The sequence below is a fragment of the Sinohyriopsis cumingii genome, unplaced genomic scaffold (assembly GCF_028554795.1).
Source record: "Sinohyriopsis cumingii isolate HCF-2022 unplaced genomic scaffold, ASM2855479v2 utg001242l, whole genome shotgun sequence".
Classification (NCBI taxonomy): domain Eukaryota; kingdom Metazoa; phylum Mollusca; class Bivalvia; order Unionida; family Unionidae; genus Sinohyriopsis; species Sinohyriopsis cumingii.
The window spans coordinates 89,798-109,008 of NW_028315974.1; the positions used below are offsets into that span (position 1 = coordinate 89,798).

The 19,211-nt window shown below is 32.9% G+C and overlaps 1 protein-coding gene across 4 annotated transcripts in view; it reads right to left on the reverse strand.

Annotated features, from left to right (window-relative positions):
* Positions 1-682: 682 nt before the first annotated feature.
* The window catches only part of LOC149772699 (uncharacterized), a 65,348-nt gene continuing 46,819 nt past the window's right edge, over positions 683-19,211 (reverse strand). For 3 of the 4 annotated variants that reach the window (XM_089947474.1, XM_089947476.1, XM_089947473.1), the window contains exons 3-4: positions 13,549-13,638; positions 683-7,290 (exon numbers count right to left, since the gene is read on the reverse strand). In XM_089947474.1, the coding sequence (XP_089803600.1) occupies positions 7,025-7,290; positions 13,549-13,638 (356 nt within the window). In that variant the 3' untranslated portion in view covers positions 683-7,024. The remainder of the gene's footprint in view (positions 7,291-13,548; positions 13,639-19,211) is intronic. The other variant, XM_089947477.1, reaches the window with a different exon arrangement.

The following is a 19,211-nucleotide window of genomic DNA, read 5'->3' on the forward strand; positions in this document are numbered from 1 at the left end:
ACTTGGGAAATCAAATCATATGCATTGCATAAATTAAAAAATTGTTTATTTTTAAATGATTCATTTTATGCCAATTAAAAATAAATTATGCTGTTTTATTGCCCATTTGGACATTTCGGATTTCCACGTTTGTTGGGGGTGGGGTGGATTCTGTATTTTTGTCAACCGCATCGAACCTCAACGACCAGGTCAAATGAAACGCTTGTCTCGATGTCATTGTGGAGTGTTAGACGTTATCTTTTTATTTGATCACCGTTTTGAAATGGCGTATTGGAAGGTTTCATCATGTTGTCGACAACAGGTTCAAATCCATTTGTGAATTACTAGTAGATCCAGGATTTGCTGACTTACAGCTCAAATTTTGTTCACTAATTTAACTTGTATTGTGTGTAAGTGTAGAAAGGAAACGTGGTTAAAAAAGAATATCTAACGTCTTATGCTGTTTGTATCCTATATGCTTGAATAAGATTTAAATCAAAATCGAACCAATTGGTTTTATATCAACTACTGGGAGACATGTCGAATGGAGAGAGAGAGAGAGAGAGAGAGAGAGAGAGAGAGAGAGAGATAGATAGATAGATAGATAGATAGATAGATAGAAAGAACCGTATTGCCTGGCTGTTGAAATGAAAGCTGCCTGTTGTCATACCTAAGATAATGAAAACAGAAATAAACAAATGCATCGAGTTCCTACGGATGTTTTTATTCATGTAAGCAGACTGTGTCTGCGGTAAATACAATGCTAATTAATTGTTAACAAATGTAGGTACATAATTGCTGAGGTACGGTATATAAAATATTAGCATTTCTTTCTTGTAAAACTAAGGAAATTTTTGTACCAAATGTAAAGAATAAAATAAAACGAGTCCTTACTTAGCAACAGAACGAATATGAGAATCCGGAAGCTTCTGATGGTTAGAAATATATTGATAAGTTTGATACACATACAAATCATTATTAGTTTTAACTACACCGTGTCTCATGTTTGAAAAGGTTAAAAATTTGCTGAAGAAATTCTTCTGTTAAAGTTCCTGAATTAAACTATATGCAAAATATAAGACGTAAGAGATTTATATTCAGAAATCTGAACATTGGTTCAGTACCCGTGGGTAGTAAAGAAAAATAATTAATGTCCGACCCAGACAGGTACATTTTTTAAAATAATAGTCTGCCTTTTATGCAAAAACAAAACGGCTAATGAAATTTTAAAAAAATTAACAACTAATGTCATGTTCCTTGCAAATAATATATGGTTTTATATCCTTGAGAGGAGATGAGTACTTATTGTATAATGTTTGTAAATGTTTTCAGGAGTCGTTAAGTCAGTCAGCAAGTGATAACAGATCCAATATGCTTTAAAACAATGAGGTAGTTGCTATGTGAATACTTAAATGTTTTAATGGCTTAATGAACACGCGAGCTGAGTTTCCAGTGTATTGAATTATGTTTTCAAATGCATGTCAATTTTCCATCTTGTTGGGAATATTATTGTTGCAATATACGGGTAACAATCCGCAATGCTAAAGGAAAGTTCGCGGATCATGTCGGCTGGCATTAACGTCGGAATACAAGTATTAGCACGATTTATTTAGAAAAGAAATTAGATACATCTGAATTTTCGTAAAAAATGTATATTACTATGACAACATCAGAGTAGCTGTTATTTCATTAATATGTATTACTTCCAGGTCCATTACATTAAGGCGTTTGTTAGATGTCAATGTTATTCCCTGTATCTATCTGTAAACAAATCTGATTACATCGTTACAAAATAAATGCCCATCTTATTAAAGAAGAAATGTTTTGTCCATAATGAATTTGGGAATCAAGTTAGCAACTTTATGGAACGCATTACATTTACTTCTCGATATATTGTTAAAAGAAAATGAATGTCAAAATGTCAGATTACCAAAAAAGTTCAAACAAGACGCTGCTTTCGTAATGGAATTGTAATCAGGGTAATAAACGTGCTTCAGTCTTGTTACTCACAACATTTCTCTTTCATGGGTACAAAACGTAGTTAGTTATTGTTTATGATCTAAGAATAGCTTCGAGAATCATATTTATAACTAATTTATAATACTTTTAAGAATCTGATAGCGTTGCCATGGCATTTGTACCTTTTTAGCCTCGACATTGCGACAATACTTGACAAGAATTTAAAGCATTTCTTCAACTATAGTTGAACAGAAGGCAGATTTCCGTGTCGTTTAAACTTGATGTCTGCAGTTGTCCTTCGTTACTCGGTGCATGTGAAGGAAAAATGCAAGGTCTTCGTACAATTTTGACCACTAAAGCAAAATGCATAATTGTTTGGGAAGAATTACATCCTAATAAATATATAATTGACAGGCCAATATAAAATCCACCAGGACGAGTGTTACGACACATACATTACGCCATCAAGGTTTGCCCGTCTATGTGAATGTTGTCGACATTAATAAGCGATTGCTGTGGAACGAATAAAGTTAATATGTGAAAATGTAGGCTAAAGTAAGAGAAAAGAACATTGTACTCTATCTGGGTATCAAATGTTTTTTTGCTTAACCGGGTGAAAAATAAGGCATAATTAAGAGAAAGGAACATTGCGCGATGGCCGATATCAGAGTTGTTGTTTAATGAGGTGATTTTAATGGCAGGTTGCACTGCTTTTAGGAAATACTTTTATGGCATGACTTCATCTTATATTCTTTACATATTTTGATACTAGACAAGCAAAACATTCATTTGACCATTGCGTCGATGTCATGTTCCTCACAAATTATATCTCTCATCCCTTCCAGTGTGAACATGTTCTGCAGTTTGTACTTTGTTATGGTATAATGAAATCTGGGACTAATTATGAACCAGTAATATATGTTTTAATGTGAATGACCAATATAATCTAAAACGAACCATTCAAATCATGTTTTATGTAGTTTGACGAAACTTAAGTCAATCAGAATCACTCAACATTTATTTAACAAAACTTTTATACTGCTTACTTAAGTCATTTTTGTTTTAATATTTTCAGATATTTGAAATCAACACAAATGTAAAGATGTAAAGTTTCCGTGTATCTATATATATATATATATATATATATATATATATATATATATATATATATATATATATATATATATATATATATATACAGAAATAGCCGCGTGCCTATATCGCCATTTTAATTGAAAGTTATAAATTGTCTCTTTCCATGTCTATTTCATTCCAATAAATGCATTATCATCGGAATATACATAATCATTCTCACTTGGAACACATCAATGCTTTCTTACAAAAGCATGAACCCTCTCAGAAATACCTCGACGGCGTGATATTGCGTAAAAAGGGGGAAATCGACGAGGAGCTCTTTCACACGCTCGGTCGGCTCGGAAATATGAAACCAGTTCCAAAAAACATAATTATACTTTTATGGAAATATTTGCATAAGTTCAGTAAAGAAAATCATGTAATTTTATGCTTAATAAAAAAGAAAGAAAAAAAATTGAATCCTAAATTAAGTCATATCAGACCATTCGTCCATAATGAACGCTATCGTGATGTCAGATGTCTGCCTGACGTCATTTCTTAAACAAGGTACGTATATATGCAATAGCTAGTTAGTATAGGAGATGTTCATCCAATCAATAAAAACAGTCGTGGCGTGTTTCCATAGCAGCATTCTCATTATAAACGCAAAAGTATATTTTATAAAATTTAAACGAAAACAATATTTTCCTACGTCGTTTAACAGTTTCCTCTTTCGTTTTCCAATATTTTCCTATTTCATTTATGTCCCTTTCATAGAGGGTTACCAGAACAGGACGTATCCAGTTTAAATAACATAATTACTGCATAAATTGAATAATTACTATTGGACATCGTTGGGTACTTTCAAATTCATGGAAGCATTATCTTTTCTAATAGAAAGAGATACAAGGGTCAAGTTTCGTTTTCCTCAATTGTTTTTGTCCCAGTAAATGTTCCTCTTCTTCTGGTATATAACATCAAGGTCCTAGAACAACTGTATGTTTTAATATGCAGGTATAAGTAGGCCATTTCTATAGTTTATAAATATATTGGAATAATTTAGGAATTCGAAACCATTTAATCACAAATTCAACATTTGTCGTACACAAAATTGTCAAACAATCAGCCCTGGCTCAAATACAAACACGTCCGATGAATTTACACACTCAGAACTTAACACGGTCTTCTTTATCCGAATAAACTTTGCAAAACTATATATATATATATATATATATATATATATATATATATATATATATATATATATATATATATATATATATATATATATATATATATATATATATTGTTTCTAGCAATTACAATTAAAATAAATCCACGTGAAGAGAGTGTGTCAGAAAAAGATTAGATAGATAAATAAGTCAAACAGAACTAGTGTCAAACTAACCTATGCACTCTTAGCTCCTGATGGGCCGCTTTCTAAAGAGAATACACAAAATACATGAAACCCATCTTACAATAAATACTGGCAAAAGGAAATCAAATGCACAGTTCTAAATGATGTTTGCATTCCATTTACGTATTAGAAAATATTGTGTGGAGATGCGTATGTTCATTTCATTCTTTCTGTATAATTGCTTATTTTGTGATCTCTGTTGGGTCTTTTTTTGTATGTGTTTGAGAAAATGTTATTTAGGGCCTTGTGACGAAGTTGTTGGATGTGTAAAAAAGTAGATCAGATGGAACCCCATATGAGAACCCAGTAATCAAAGCCCCCAAAAAATAACTTTTGCATTGCAAGCGCTTCTAATGTACAGTTGTACTGTCAAGTCAACTTACTAAGCAACATTGCAGTTGTTTCGCGCTCCTTTAATGCGGGTGGGAAACAGTCAGAGCCACCACACACAAAGATATATATATATATATATATATATATATATATATATATATATATATATATATATATATATATATATATATATATATATATATATATATATATTTATTTATTTATTTATTTATAGTACCAATCATAATGCAAGTAGCAGTCGAATGCTTCTTGGCTAATTAACTAGTTTTGCATTGTTTGTGTCAGGGGTTGTGTGGTTTGGGGGATGCTTTCAATTTCGTTTGGAAAATAATTTACTAGTAAAGTTAAATATCACAGTCTGATGTTGTCAATACATGCCTTTTACGGTTGTTTGTGGCGTTAAGATGTTTTAACATCTAAGCCATTCAGACCTAGTGTCCTTGTTAACCTTTGCATTTTATGAAGTGGTTTACCTTTTATGGATGAAGCCTGCTTAACCATTTTAGTTTCTTGATCATGTAAAGGTATTCTCACGACATATATAGTAATATAAATGATGTATGTTTGCATAGAGATTAGTTTTAATAATTCAGTGCCATCTCATATCTCTAAACCATCTCATGTATTGACCAAGTGAAATGTCAAAATATTAATTGGATTCATGAACCGGTATAAAGCGATCGGCGATTTACTGTAAACAATCCTTTCCTAACGTAATAAGATGTAACAGCTATGGCAGGCGAGTGATAATCATTCCTGCTGTTTCGAAGTCACATATTCCTTATGAATAAACTGATATTTTAGACTCATATTCCGACATAATTAGAAGAGTGAAAATGAGAGTGCTGAACACAAACACTTGTCTTTTTTTCTTCAAATTTATTCATTCAACATCGAAACAGAAATTAAAGCAGGTCATTTTAAAGACCTATGATAGGTTATAAGTATTGCTTGAAAAGGACTGTATTTGGGAAACACTGAGAATAGGGATCTTAATAAACAGCCACAATCTCTTAGATTTTATAGTTCTTTGTTGCCAATAAATCGCCGTCTGCTATAACTTCTATATGTTTATCAACTGCCATTTTGTCAAGCCAATTTTCTTCTTTGCCGAAGAGATTCTGAAAATTACGGCTGTGTTTTTATCATATTTTTACAATTTATTCATGTATGGAAAATTGATCATGGAGAAAATGGGCTACGGGGGTTTTTTTTCTTTCTCCTTTTACTCTTTGGCAGAATGGAAAACGTTACTGCAATTTCATAAAACATTCTTCCCTACAATTCCGCATGTGCTAATATGTATGTTTGGTCTCCGACACACTGTTCAGAAAATGTAAGAAAGTGCTATTTTTATTATGAAATCACTGTCTTCGAGAACATGATATAACGCGTTTGATTTTCCTTAAACTGGTCATTTGGACAAGCTCGGAATGTTTAAGCCTGGGTTGTTTGCTTTCTAACACGTCTACAACTACACACTTATGTAACTCACAATACACTCTGTCACAATTAGCACTTAAATCACGCTCATTAAATACATATTTGAAACTGGACACAACGAATAAATATTTACACAATATTGTCTACTTCATCATAAATTCACAATATGAAACATTAGGTCATTCTTTGTGACAGGCGTAAATATACAATATAGATCACGTGAGACAGATCGTATCACGTGGTACAAATAAGAATCATTTTCTTACAACACTTATGTATGGTATATGTAAGTTTGAGACCATCAAATTCAGAGTTCAGTCATTATGTACATTTGCAATCTGATGCTGGGCCTATACGTAAATCGAAATTTCTTCCATGTAAAACATTATGCGTACCTATAACACTGTTTACTCCAGTTTTTAAGGGAATACGGGGATTCACAAATGTTTGTGATCCTCCGAGTATCCCATTGATATTAGTTTGAAGGGTGTGAGGGAAACAATGAGCATATACATTTGAAATCTTTAAATTCCCCTGACTTTATAAGATGATTATCATTACTATTCCGTATTAATAACTTCCCCTTGTGAATACTCTTTGGTTTAAAAAGAAGATATGTATCACACAAAGAACAGCCACTTCCGGTTAAGTGCACATACGCATCCAACACTTCCAGCAGTTTCGCAAAGTGTCGCTTGGAAATATGCAAATCCTGAATTTTGACGACATATTTCGAGTAGAAATCCTAAATTAAAGGATTGTTTAATTATTGTATGGTGAGTCTAAGGAAGCTATGTGTCATGCCTGTTGAACAGACGCAGCAGACGGCTGATCCTTACTGTCAGACTCCTCTCGAATCCTTGTTTTCGTTCTCTCATTCAATTTCTTTCGCTTCATTCTTCTGTTTTGGAACCACACTTTCACCTGTCTTTCACTAAGTTGTAATTTACATGATATCTCCCACCTCTTCTGCCTTGTAATATAGGAACTGTTCAAAAATTCATTTTCTAATACCATGGTTTGATAGCGTGTGTATGGCTTTCTCTTCTTTCGACCTTTTGTTTCTGAAATAGAACGTGCAGAACATATAGATAGGTATTTGAGTATTATATTATATTATATTATATATATATATATATATATATATATATATATATATATATATATATATATATATATATATATATATATATATATATATATATGTGTGTGTGTGTGTGTGTGTGTGTGTGTGTGTGTGTGTTGATACGAAGCATTTCAAAGGTATTTAGTTAGGATTATTATGGTACATCCATGCATACAGACCGCTGTCTCCATCTATTCCTTAATAAATAACAAGATAATTATTAATTTTAAATAACTTGTTTTGAATTAGCATAATGATCAGACAGTCAGACAATAGGCTATTGGTAACTGAGTTGTGTTTTGACTTCCCTGTCTGGGGACACCCTTTATCACACATTCGTGTGAACCCCCCAAGAAAGAATTCCAAAGTACAAGTACGAGACAGTTTGGAATGTATGGACTGTTCTACACAATGTGAAATATCTGTAATAACAAAGGCACATGTCACATAGTTCATAGTGAAAGAGACGGACAAGCAGAAAAATCGATAGACAGATAGACAGGATGAAGATTGATGGATAAATGAATCATTTGATAAATATTTGTTTGCATACATACATACATACATACATGCATACATGCATACATAGATAGATAGATAGATAGATAGATAGATAGATAGATAGATAGATAGATAGATAGATAACGGAAGGCAATCAAGGTAGGGAGACAACCAGCTTGAATATAGGTTCAGTAAACGATGCAAAGTAAACCCACAAATACAATATGAAGGAATAAAGACATAGGTCAGCTTATAATGTAAAATATACAATTACCTAAAAATGTTATATTTGATATTAAAAAAGCACATATGAAATTTATGTATACAAGAAGAAGCAATTGGTAACTGCGTCAAAAAGCATAATTAAATGAAAGATAAGAACTGCAACGAAAACAAGAATGATTTTTCTTAATACACTGCTAGACGTTTTTCAAGAAATGTTGTTTTTGTGGAGTTATGCAATTTTTTAGAACAGTATAGGCTATGCATAGCGGCCAGTCAAACTGGTGGAGGAGGAAGCAGGTAAATCCCTAGCAATAACCAACCACCGACAGACGGAAAGTAAAGAGGCAGCAACGTCCAGATTTTGAAACGTTTATCTTAATATTCATTTTCGGAAAAATTATAGAATATACTAACCGCGTTCTTTGATAACTCGCGTAGTACAGAATTTCTGCTTGACTCTAGTTGTCTTATGGCAACTTTCATTTGTTAATGAAGTTAAATTTGAGAACATTCTATATAATACATTGGGCGGACCATACTCTGTGTTGTTAATAAGTCGTTATAAAAATAAACACAACCAGAATAACATATAAAGACGAATTAGTTGTAAATTATATGTAATTATCTCCGAGACGCACAATAGGTAGAAAAAGGAAATAAAAAAAGCGTTGCTTAACTTCATCGTTCCCAAGTATTTTGGTATATGTTTCACACAGCATACGCATACGTTGAGTTATGGAAATACAAATCTGAGGATGTAGGAAATGTGTCAATTACATACAAATGTCATCAGGTGTCATTTGATCCAATGGAGCATGTCCGATTGCAAATGACATCTCATCAGTCAAACACGAGCCTGCCTTCAGACTATAGCATGACATTTATTCAATCACACCTGTAAACAGCGTATGTCATTTATGATGGTACTCAGGTGCTAAAGTATCTATTTGTCTTATACATTTATATATTGACAACTACCTTGGTGTAATAATGTTGTATTGACAAGGCTTTGTGTATTGGGAAAGGTATGTGACCAGTTAGATAGGTGGGTGTAGGTAGATATAGGCTGGTAAATAGTTAAAAGTGATAGAATGTATCAAGTGAATGGAGAAAGAAAAAAAATATATATAGTATATAATGACTATCGTTGTGACGCCACTAAATCACATCCGGCCTCTCGCCAATTTGCTGTTTCAATGAAGTCCGTTTTGGATTAAACTATAGTGTAAATAATAATGACGAATTCGGGATGTAGAGATAAACACCTTGCATGGCTGTTAAATTTGCGCAAACCACTCCTGGAATCGACTACTTTTCACTACTAAGTAATAGATTTTACTGGTTCGTTACATAGCTCCAAATGCTACCAAGATGTTGTTGTTGTAGGGTTTAACGCCATTTTTCAGCACAAGATAGGCTATACATGGCCGCCGGTATCACTGGTGGAGAAAGTACCCTGGAAAATTCCGTGAAGAACCACCGACCCACGAGAAGCTACTTGCAGGCTTTCTCACGCACATACGTTAGCCGAGCCTGAGACTCAAACTCACACAGACAGAGATGAGATGGCAGTGATCCGGAACAGTGAGCGCTTTATACCACGTGGCCACTCGGGCCCCCAAGATGCTGCAGTATAATGTTGGCACGAGTACTGAATTAACATGAAATCAGTTATGCTAAATCCAAACTTTCTAACATCAAAATACAACTCTGAGTCACATAACCAGATTGAACAAAGCATACGTCACAGTACCGACTATTACTGCTTTCACATGTGAAGAGCTTACAGATATCCTGTCATCATGTGCATGATAATGTCATCGCGTGTAGAAAAAAGACAAATTATCTCCTACAAAAGTTTTTTTTAAAAAGAATAGAAAACTTCGATGAAAATATCATTTTCAACATGTTTTGTAATTAATTAGTAACTGTGTATTACAAGCAGCTCGTTGTCCATTAATTATATATTAAGATTGAGCATATGTGAATTTAATGTTTACTTCCTTCTTCCTATTCTTGCTACTGCTGACTGACTGACCAACGGTCCTGTATTGTCTTCTTGAGTAATTTCTAGATTCAAACCCTTTAAGCTGTCCGGTACATTCTTAAAATTGGTGGCTATGTTCAGACAGAGTAGACTAATGGGGATTAAATTTAAAGTGAGTTTCTTTTTTTTTTCCCTCAGCATAATAAGAATTCTATGAATAAAGTTATACGAGAAAATGTCAATAAAATTAATATATCATTATCACATTGGGCATGTGTTAATCCACTCGTGAATTCCAGAGAAAGCAAATCTTCCCAATATGATTTCTTTGGCAAGGATAAGATAATTAACCGAGAAACATACAAAACTGTCATCTTTAAATACAAATGTTTTATGACTCACTGATGTCAATACACAGTTTCGTGATTTATATAATATGTTGTCTTCCCTAAAATAAATTTCAAAGAAGAAAAACATTTATCAAGCAGCAAAATGTAAACAGTATAAGAGTTGATATAAGGAGACTAAAAAGACATGTAATGGGACAGTGAAAATGAGAAAAAAGTATGCTGTAATGGGACAGTGAAAATGAGAAAAAAGTAAGCTGTAATGGGACAGTGAAAATGAGAAAAAGTAAGCTGTAATGGGACAGAGAAAATGAGAAAAAAGTAAGCTGTAATGGGACAGTGAAAATGAGAAAAAAGTAAACTGTAATGGGACAGTGAAAATGAGAAAAAAGTAAGCTGTAATGGGACAGTGAAAAGGAGACAAATATAAACTGTAATGGGACTGTGAAAAAGAAACAAATGCAGACTGTAATAGAGTAGTGAAAAGAAGAAGAAAAAGTGAACTGTAATGGGGTTGTGCAACGGAGACAAATATAAACTGTAATGGGGTAGTGAAAAGAAGACAATGGTAAACGTTGATGGGATTGTGAAAAGAAGACAAAGGAAACTGTAATTGGGTGGTGAAAAGAAGACAAAAGTAAAACCGAAAGCTGTAGATTTTCTCAGATATGAAATCTACAAAAATTTAAAAACTTTCAATGAATCACTTAAATATTAACTCTTCGTGTATTAGATTCCAATTTTTCTTCGCCAATTATTGAGAATAATAAACTTTATTGGGATGAAATGAGAAGAAAAAGTTACCTATACTTATTTTCATTAATTTCATGATGAATATAAATGCCACAGAATGCTCTTTCATATATTATACTACCAGACACGCATGGGCATTTGAAACGGTTATGAGACAGAGTTTGAATGGCATTTGTCAAGGACGCAAGTTTCGTGTCATCAATCAATTTTACTTTGACCTTCGAACCTCCCCCCTTTTATGCTTAAGAAGTTATTTACAGATCATATCCATATGTGTCTATTTCGGGACCTAGTACCATATATTTTTATTCCTCACAAATAACATTTGATGTTATAAATATTAAAATGACATGTTAAAAGTGGACATTACATACATACATACATACATACATACATACATACATACATACATACATACATACATACATATATACATACATACATACATACATACATACATACATACATACATACATATATACATACATACATACATACATACATACATACATACATACATACATACATACATACATATATACATACATAAATACATAAACCTACAAAGGAAAAAAGAGGAAAAAACTTGTTAAACTAACGAACTTGAGGATTATTACGGAATAAAGTATTCCTTACTGGAGATCTTGTCACATTTCCTTTCATAATAAGTTATGTAACAGGGAGATAATGTTTGATATTTATTACATATCTCACTTGTCATTCAAAAACCAGCAAATATCATGCAGGGTCCGTCATTGCTTGATACAGAAGTACTGAAATTGATTCCTTCCCATTGTATTCTTAGTATCTCATAGTCTAGACACTTACATCAATTGCATCTTTATTTGGCTGACTTTTGACCAAATTTATATTTAATAAACTCAAACTCACAACTCTTTCGTGTATCTCACATATCGGCTCTAATTTCTGACAGAAAGAGGGCCGCGGACAGGATTTGTGGGAGTTTACATTCTAAATATTAAATGACCAGAAACTAGTTGTATCCATTTATTATTAGTCGCCCTGGGCATACAGGGCAATTATAATAGTCTGTATCGGCATACAGTATGTTACCGAAGGAAACAAATTAAGAACAAATTGACCAGACAAAAATGGAACTTGCATGCAAATTGCTCGCTTAGAAATGACAAATAATATTTGTAATAAATATATAGCCGTGTCATGCATCCCTAATGAAAATCCGTACAACTGACTATAAATTTCGACTGATTCGGATGTTACTCTTTTGTTTGAGGTCGATAGGCGCTCATTGCTATCGTAAGGTCACATTCTAAAGGTCATCCGAATAGTGTGCGCTGGCGATTCAATAATCATATATTGGGCAGTAACTCAGAACTTTATGTCCGGTTTGGCATTTTCATTCAATTTCTGCATAAATAGTTCTGCATTCCACAGAACTGTGTGCAGAATGTTTAGACATAAGCAACAAAGAGTCAAGCCTAAAGACGCTAAGAGTGACAGAATTACGATCACGAAAGCAGATAATTTTCCGGACACAACATTCGGAAGATGAGGGTTTTAAATGAATCATCTAATCTCATGTTAGAAGACAGATAATAAAATTAATGAAAAGTGGGATAAAATGCTGTATATATTACTATATTTATGCGGAATGGTATCATATACATTCCAGTAAAAAAAAAATATTTTAAATCGATATAAAATCTCATTACTTATACAGCTGACCATTAAGGCAAACTGGGATGGATGATCAGAATGCAATATTACTGCCTTATTGATGACATTGAAGAATTATTTTATTTGGGGTTTACCTTTATATTTTACCAATAAGGTCTCAAGGTATAAGGGGTTAGAGACATTGTGCAAATTTGCATGCCAAGCAATTATTTTAACCAATCCATGAACATCATCCATTATAATACGACTGTAGCATAATTATTGAATAGTTATACAACAACAAGCATTATTTTCTTGACAAAAACAAACGCATTACCATACAAACCTAAATATTTTTATATAAATACATGTGATGGAATATGGACCAATCAAACCATATGAAACATCTATATTTGTATTGAATGAATATCTTAAAGGAACGAAAATGCATGTATATTTCAGATCCACCAACTACTTTCGGATATAAATATATGCCTAATTCATTTCTGATTTAAAAATAATTACAATTAATTTCCCATATAAAGATAATTTATAAATTTCAAGACTGGCGTCAATAATCTGCACGACGAAAGTCGCCATATTGAATGTAGCTGTGACGTCACTGTCTCATAAAATCTATCGCTGATACATCTGTTCATCGATTGCAATATTTTTTCTTTTCTTGGAACAGATGAAAACAAAAAGCACATAGAACAACAGTCTTGAACTATCTAGCTAATATTACCGATGAATTCTGATGATGGAGATAGACGAGGAATCAGTCTATAAGGCAATCCAATTTCTGCAAACTTCTGTTGGAACCTTCTGTCTTGCACTACAGCAAGAGAATGAGTACTTATTCATTGCATAAACTCAAAAATGTTATCAACATCCTCGAAAAAACTGCAATTACGTTCTGCTGAATATGCAATCAAGCTACATCCAACTTTAATTCACACTTACTAAGATTTACCAAAACAATGGCCACATTCAACCGAATTTCAACTTGCTGCATAACCGGAATGGACATAGCGTCGTCACTCTATGTGATATTACTTCTTTCACATGTGAAGAGATTGCAAGTATAACGACATCCCGTGGATCGTGACAAGTTAACGACATCCCGTGGATCGTGACAAGTTTAGGAAAGAAAAGGAGGTCCACAATAAGTGGCAAATATTACATTTAATAGGTTCTCTTGTTGTTTGTTTTTTTTTGTTGTTTTTTTTTTGTTTTTGTTTTTGAACAAGCAGAGATTTTTATATATAGCATTTGACTCGAAAACAAAACCTAAAGTAGACATTGCACGTGTTCCCTCGTAGAAATAATATATCGCTTTTTCTTATCTTTTTTATAATTATAAAGATATTATGAAATGACGGCTAGATCGAGATTTCTTGTTTGAAATTCGCATTTTAGTTTTCGTTAGCTGTGGGATAAACAGATACAGATAATTCATTGTCTAAAATGAAATCGTAAATAAAAGTGATTCATGGATGAACACACACACTAACACACACACACACACACACACACCTCCCGCCAAAAACGGAAAGAAAGAGAGCACATTAACAGATATTAGATAATAATATTGATTGTATATAGTTTGAATGCTGACAAGTCAAATGCTGGACATCAACTCGATCTAGATGAAACGGTTCTTGTAGTGGTAAGTATGGAGTAATGAGCAGTTTATCAAAAAATTTCGGCAGTTAGCATGTTCAGCTGTCAAACGAGTATGTCACTGATAGATATGTAATTAATGACCTCAGCTTGCATGTCTAGTTAACGTTGCACGGATTTAAAGAACGTAATACGCTCGGTTCTTGTGGTCAGGACGACCCTGAAATCATTATGCAACGGTCGATTGGTGTATGATATCAAATGATACAAAAAGGACAAATTGATTCATGCAGGTAACTGTCACCTCGAGGGGCTTGTTTCTTATATGCATGTTTCCTACCGTAGTATCATTGGCTTAGGACACATAGTTTAACTTTGTTTTGCTTTTGCTGGCTTTAACGGACATTTTAATACAGTATTAACCATATCATGCCAAGGAAATTTGAGCTAAGGCCCCTTCCCAAGGACAAACCAAACCATGGTTGCTCGAAACGGTTGATGGAATAATATACAGAGCTTAAGTAAACAAAATCCATTTTAATGAGTATAGGGAAAAATCTCTCATGGCAGGTATAGATTAAATCTAATCCAAAAGGCAGGACTGTGCCTGTACCATATTTTTAGAGGGAACGAGTTAATGTCTGGAATACAAAGTAAAATAGTAATGCCTATGTAATTCTGTGATAAATACAGAATATCTTTGTCAAAGCCATTATTTAACAAGTTAGAGAAAATGTTTGATCACACTCAATCGAACCATTTCATCCCAAATTTGCCTATATGGATATTTACAAACGTTTGCATACAAAGTCTTCTCCTGTACCCAATCAGCAATTCGGAAAAACAAAACCGAAATATTTTATTTCATACATATGCCACACAAAAAGGCCGCTAAACGATTAACCATCGGGTTGTTTTACTTGTATTTCATGCACGTAAAAGACAAGCTAATATTAAATCCAGTTTATTACGAAATAATAATTCACGAAATATATGGTGGTGAATGTAATTTAATCAAAATTTTCCAACAACAGATATCGATTTGCCATAATTCCAAACCACCACGTGCATTTGTTGCCAAGAGAATATCTGAAATGCATCCCGTCAACATTAAAATGCAAACCTAAAGAGCAACTTCCATACATTGGAATCCATTTATTTACAGCATCCAGATGAGACTTCATTGTAAGGACATGAACTTTCCTCAGATATCTTGTAGATTTCTCAAGACATAAAAATGGCTTACAGATTTTTAAAATTGTGGTAATGGTCTACAGCTTTGGTTGACTGGCTTTAGTTTACTTCCAGAAAGATGCAAATGGGTCGGAACATTGCCGGGACAACATTGCGGACGTAAATATTGCTCAAAGACAGTTTAAGAATCCTGCTTTCTTGGATCTGTTTTCTCGATTTCTGGTTTTATATGGCCTAGCAGGTGAATAGGGAATCGCTCGACAGCTATAATGAAAATAAATAACATAATTTACTTCAGAAGAGCTTCAAAAATATTTATGATTCGTATCTCCAATTCTTTGACCGTAACGACATTTGTGCAGTTTTCTCTCTTTTTCTCTAAGACATGTCAACGCTGGTGGTCATATTTCAGTCAACGTGGATTACTATGCCAGTCAGTGGGTTTCCTATTTAAGTAAGGATTGCAATTTGAAGGAATGTAATTGACGAATGGCACAATACCTCCCACCAGGGGGAGAGGCCTTAGGAAATAATCTGTGTATCAATGTGGGTGGTTAATGGTCCCGTTCGCATTATGAAATGGGCATTAGTTTAGATGCTTGTAAATGTGCGTATATATACATATGCACTTGGCAAGTAAATGAGCGGGCGGCTCGTAGATAATAACAACGTTGTGCTCTAGTAGGCTTGAGTGCTTGTGTAAATGCTGGGAAAATAAGAGTTTATGTCAATACCTACCAAACTACTGAAGTGAAATCCATTGAATCTTCTGATAAAAGTAATGAAGAGCAAGGAAACACCATCGGGAAAACAAATATACTTATGAAAAAAATATAATATATATATATATATATATATATATATATATATATATATATATATATATATATATATATATATATATATATATATATATATATATATATATATATATATATATATATATATATATATATATATATATATATATAATGACAACATTATAAACAAAAGGGTTTCATAGTTATACTTCATTTCAAACAGTAGAGCACGTACCGCAAGGAAAGGCACATGTTGCCTTGTTCTCGTACACCAGCGTGTTGAACCCACTCATCCCCTCAAAAGGATGAAGCCATGTCAAATATAATGACTAGTCGTCCTGCTCAATAGGTTAGTGGAATTTCAATTCACAGCTACAGGCACAAACACAATCAATTTTTATTGATAACTTCAAGATGTGTATACACAAACATACAGAACTATATATTGCCTTCCTTAAGGACTCACCCAGGCAGCCAGCAAAGTCTAATATTCTTGGATTACGAGTCCGATTCTCTACCAAATGAGCTCCCGATACTCCGTAATTATAATCATAAATTGAAACGTATACACCGAACAGACCAAAGCGTATGTCATTTGATCACATCTTATCTGTTTGCACGTATGATTATATGAAGATTTTGTTTTATATTGACAAACACAAATAATGGCGTCGTTCTATATAAATTCCAGAATGTGATACATACATACATACATACATACATACATACATACATACATACATACATATATACGTACGTACGTACGTACGTACGTACATACATACATACATACATACATACATACATACATACATACATACATACATACATACATACATACATACATACATAAGTATATATTTAAGTGGAGAAGTCCTAATTTCCTACTTCTTGATATAAAGAATCGATTATGAAAATGATGTCTATTAGGATCATCATAAGGCTATTTAAATAATAAAGTTATAGATTTTACATCATAAAGTTTCACTTTTAATGTTTCTATAATACACAAAAATCGTACCTTAGAGTAGACTTCAACACAAATAATAGGACGACAGGCTAAATTTTCTGAGAAATTGTGGCGTTTGAGCTTCCTCCGGTACCAAAAAAATATTCACTTTGTACGTATCACTATTGCGTATAACCGTTACCCAGTCTTGATATTAAAGAAGACTGAAGTTTCTGATATGCTCATAACGGTTAAATCGCATTAGACCCTGGTGCCAATGTGTAACGGACGACACTTGTAAGAAACATTAATCGTGGATACAAAATGATGATGGAACAATTTATTGCTTCGTGATCGCTGTGGTTTTACTCCTGTGTTGATTTGGAGGATACGAAATATCAACACAGTAAACGACGTCTTCTAGAAATTTTAGATAAGCATTGAAATAACAATTGGAACAGAGATGAAAATAATATTTTCAGAATTTTGTCAACTGAAAATTCATTTAAAATTGGTAAGCTCCAAATACTCTCTCACGCACGCACACACATAAAATAATATAACACAGAATCTATCAAACTCGTCGCTGAGTTTATAATACAGATACATGCAGCTGAATCGCCATTCAACAGAAACAGTAAAAATGATATAATAATAATAATAATGATAATAATAATAATAATAATAATAATAATAATAATAATAATGACAATAATAATAATAATAATAATAATAATAATAATAATAATAATAATAATAATAATGATAATAATAATAATAATAATAATAATAATAATAATAATATATTAAATAATAATAAGTAAATAACTCTTATAAATGTGTACGTCTTCTCTTTTTAAATTTAATATGCGAGTGGACCATCATTGTAGCTGCTAAAACAAAACCGATGATTTATCCAATGTTAAGACGTGTTGACCGTTTATTGGAGGTCAAGCAAACATATTTACAGTTTCTTGACGGACAAAGATGATCCGATAAGTAAAACAAACTTAACGTCAAGTGCAAGTTACCTTTATAATATTTCGATACATGTAAGATTAAAAGCACGCTGCCGTTACTTATTATGAGAAAGTAGGAAAGGCTAGAACTTTCTCACAGTGATATGGTTTATATTGCGTCTATCGAGAACTATCGGTCAATATTTGTTCAGTAGCAGTCAGTATTAAGTTTTATTGACTCCATGCATCATATAATTGTCATTTTGCAATAAATCACAGTAAAATCACCTCAGTAAAGGTCTTAAAATTCTTGCTTGATTGTTTTAGTATAGACACTATTGCCAAATTGCCTCAGGTTACAGTCCAAATAACAGAAGGTTTATCTTCAGCTTTAACAAGGATGTTTATTTAGTTTTTCGACAGAAAGTTATAAATCGTTGCAGAGTTCGTAAAAACAGATTTGACATTTGGGCCAAATACGCTATCGAGACTAGAAGTAAATGGCAAATATTCAAATGCCTATCATTTGTAAGTGGATAAAACATTGGTGAAACACAGGGATATTATGGTGTGAATATGTTGATTGTTGTCGTTGTTTTTATTGATACTGCTATTATTATTATTATTATTATTATTGATTTTCCATAATTAGGACTTTGCTTTCACACTCTCGCCAAATTAACGAAATTCAAAATCGAGTTGTTTTCGTTGTCCAAAAGATAATCATAATTCTTTAAGTTCTCTCCAAGTCATTGAGATATCATGCACATAATTATCATCATCATCGTCGTCGTCGTCGATGTCGAGTCATCATCAACACTATTATCATCAGCATCAGTCCTAGATTTCAGTATTGCAAACAACAACAACAGCAACAACTACA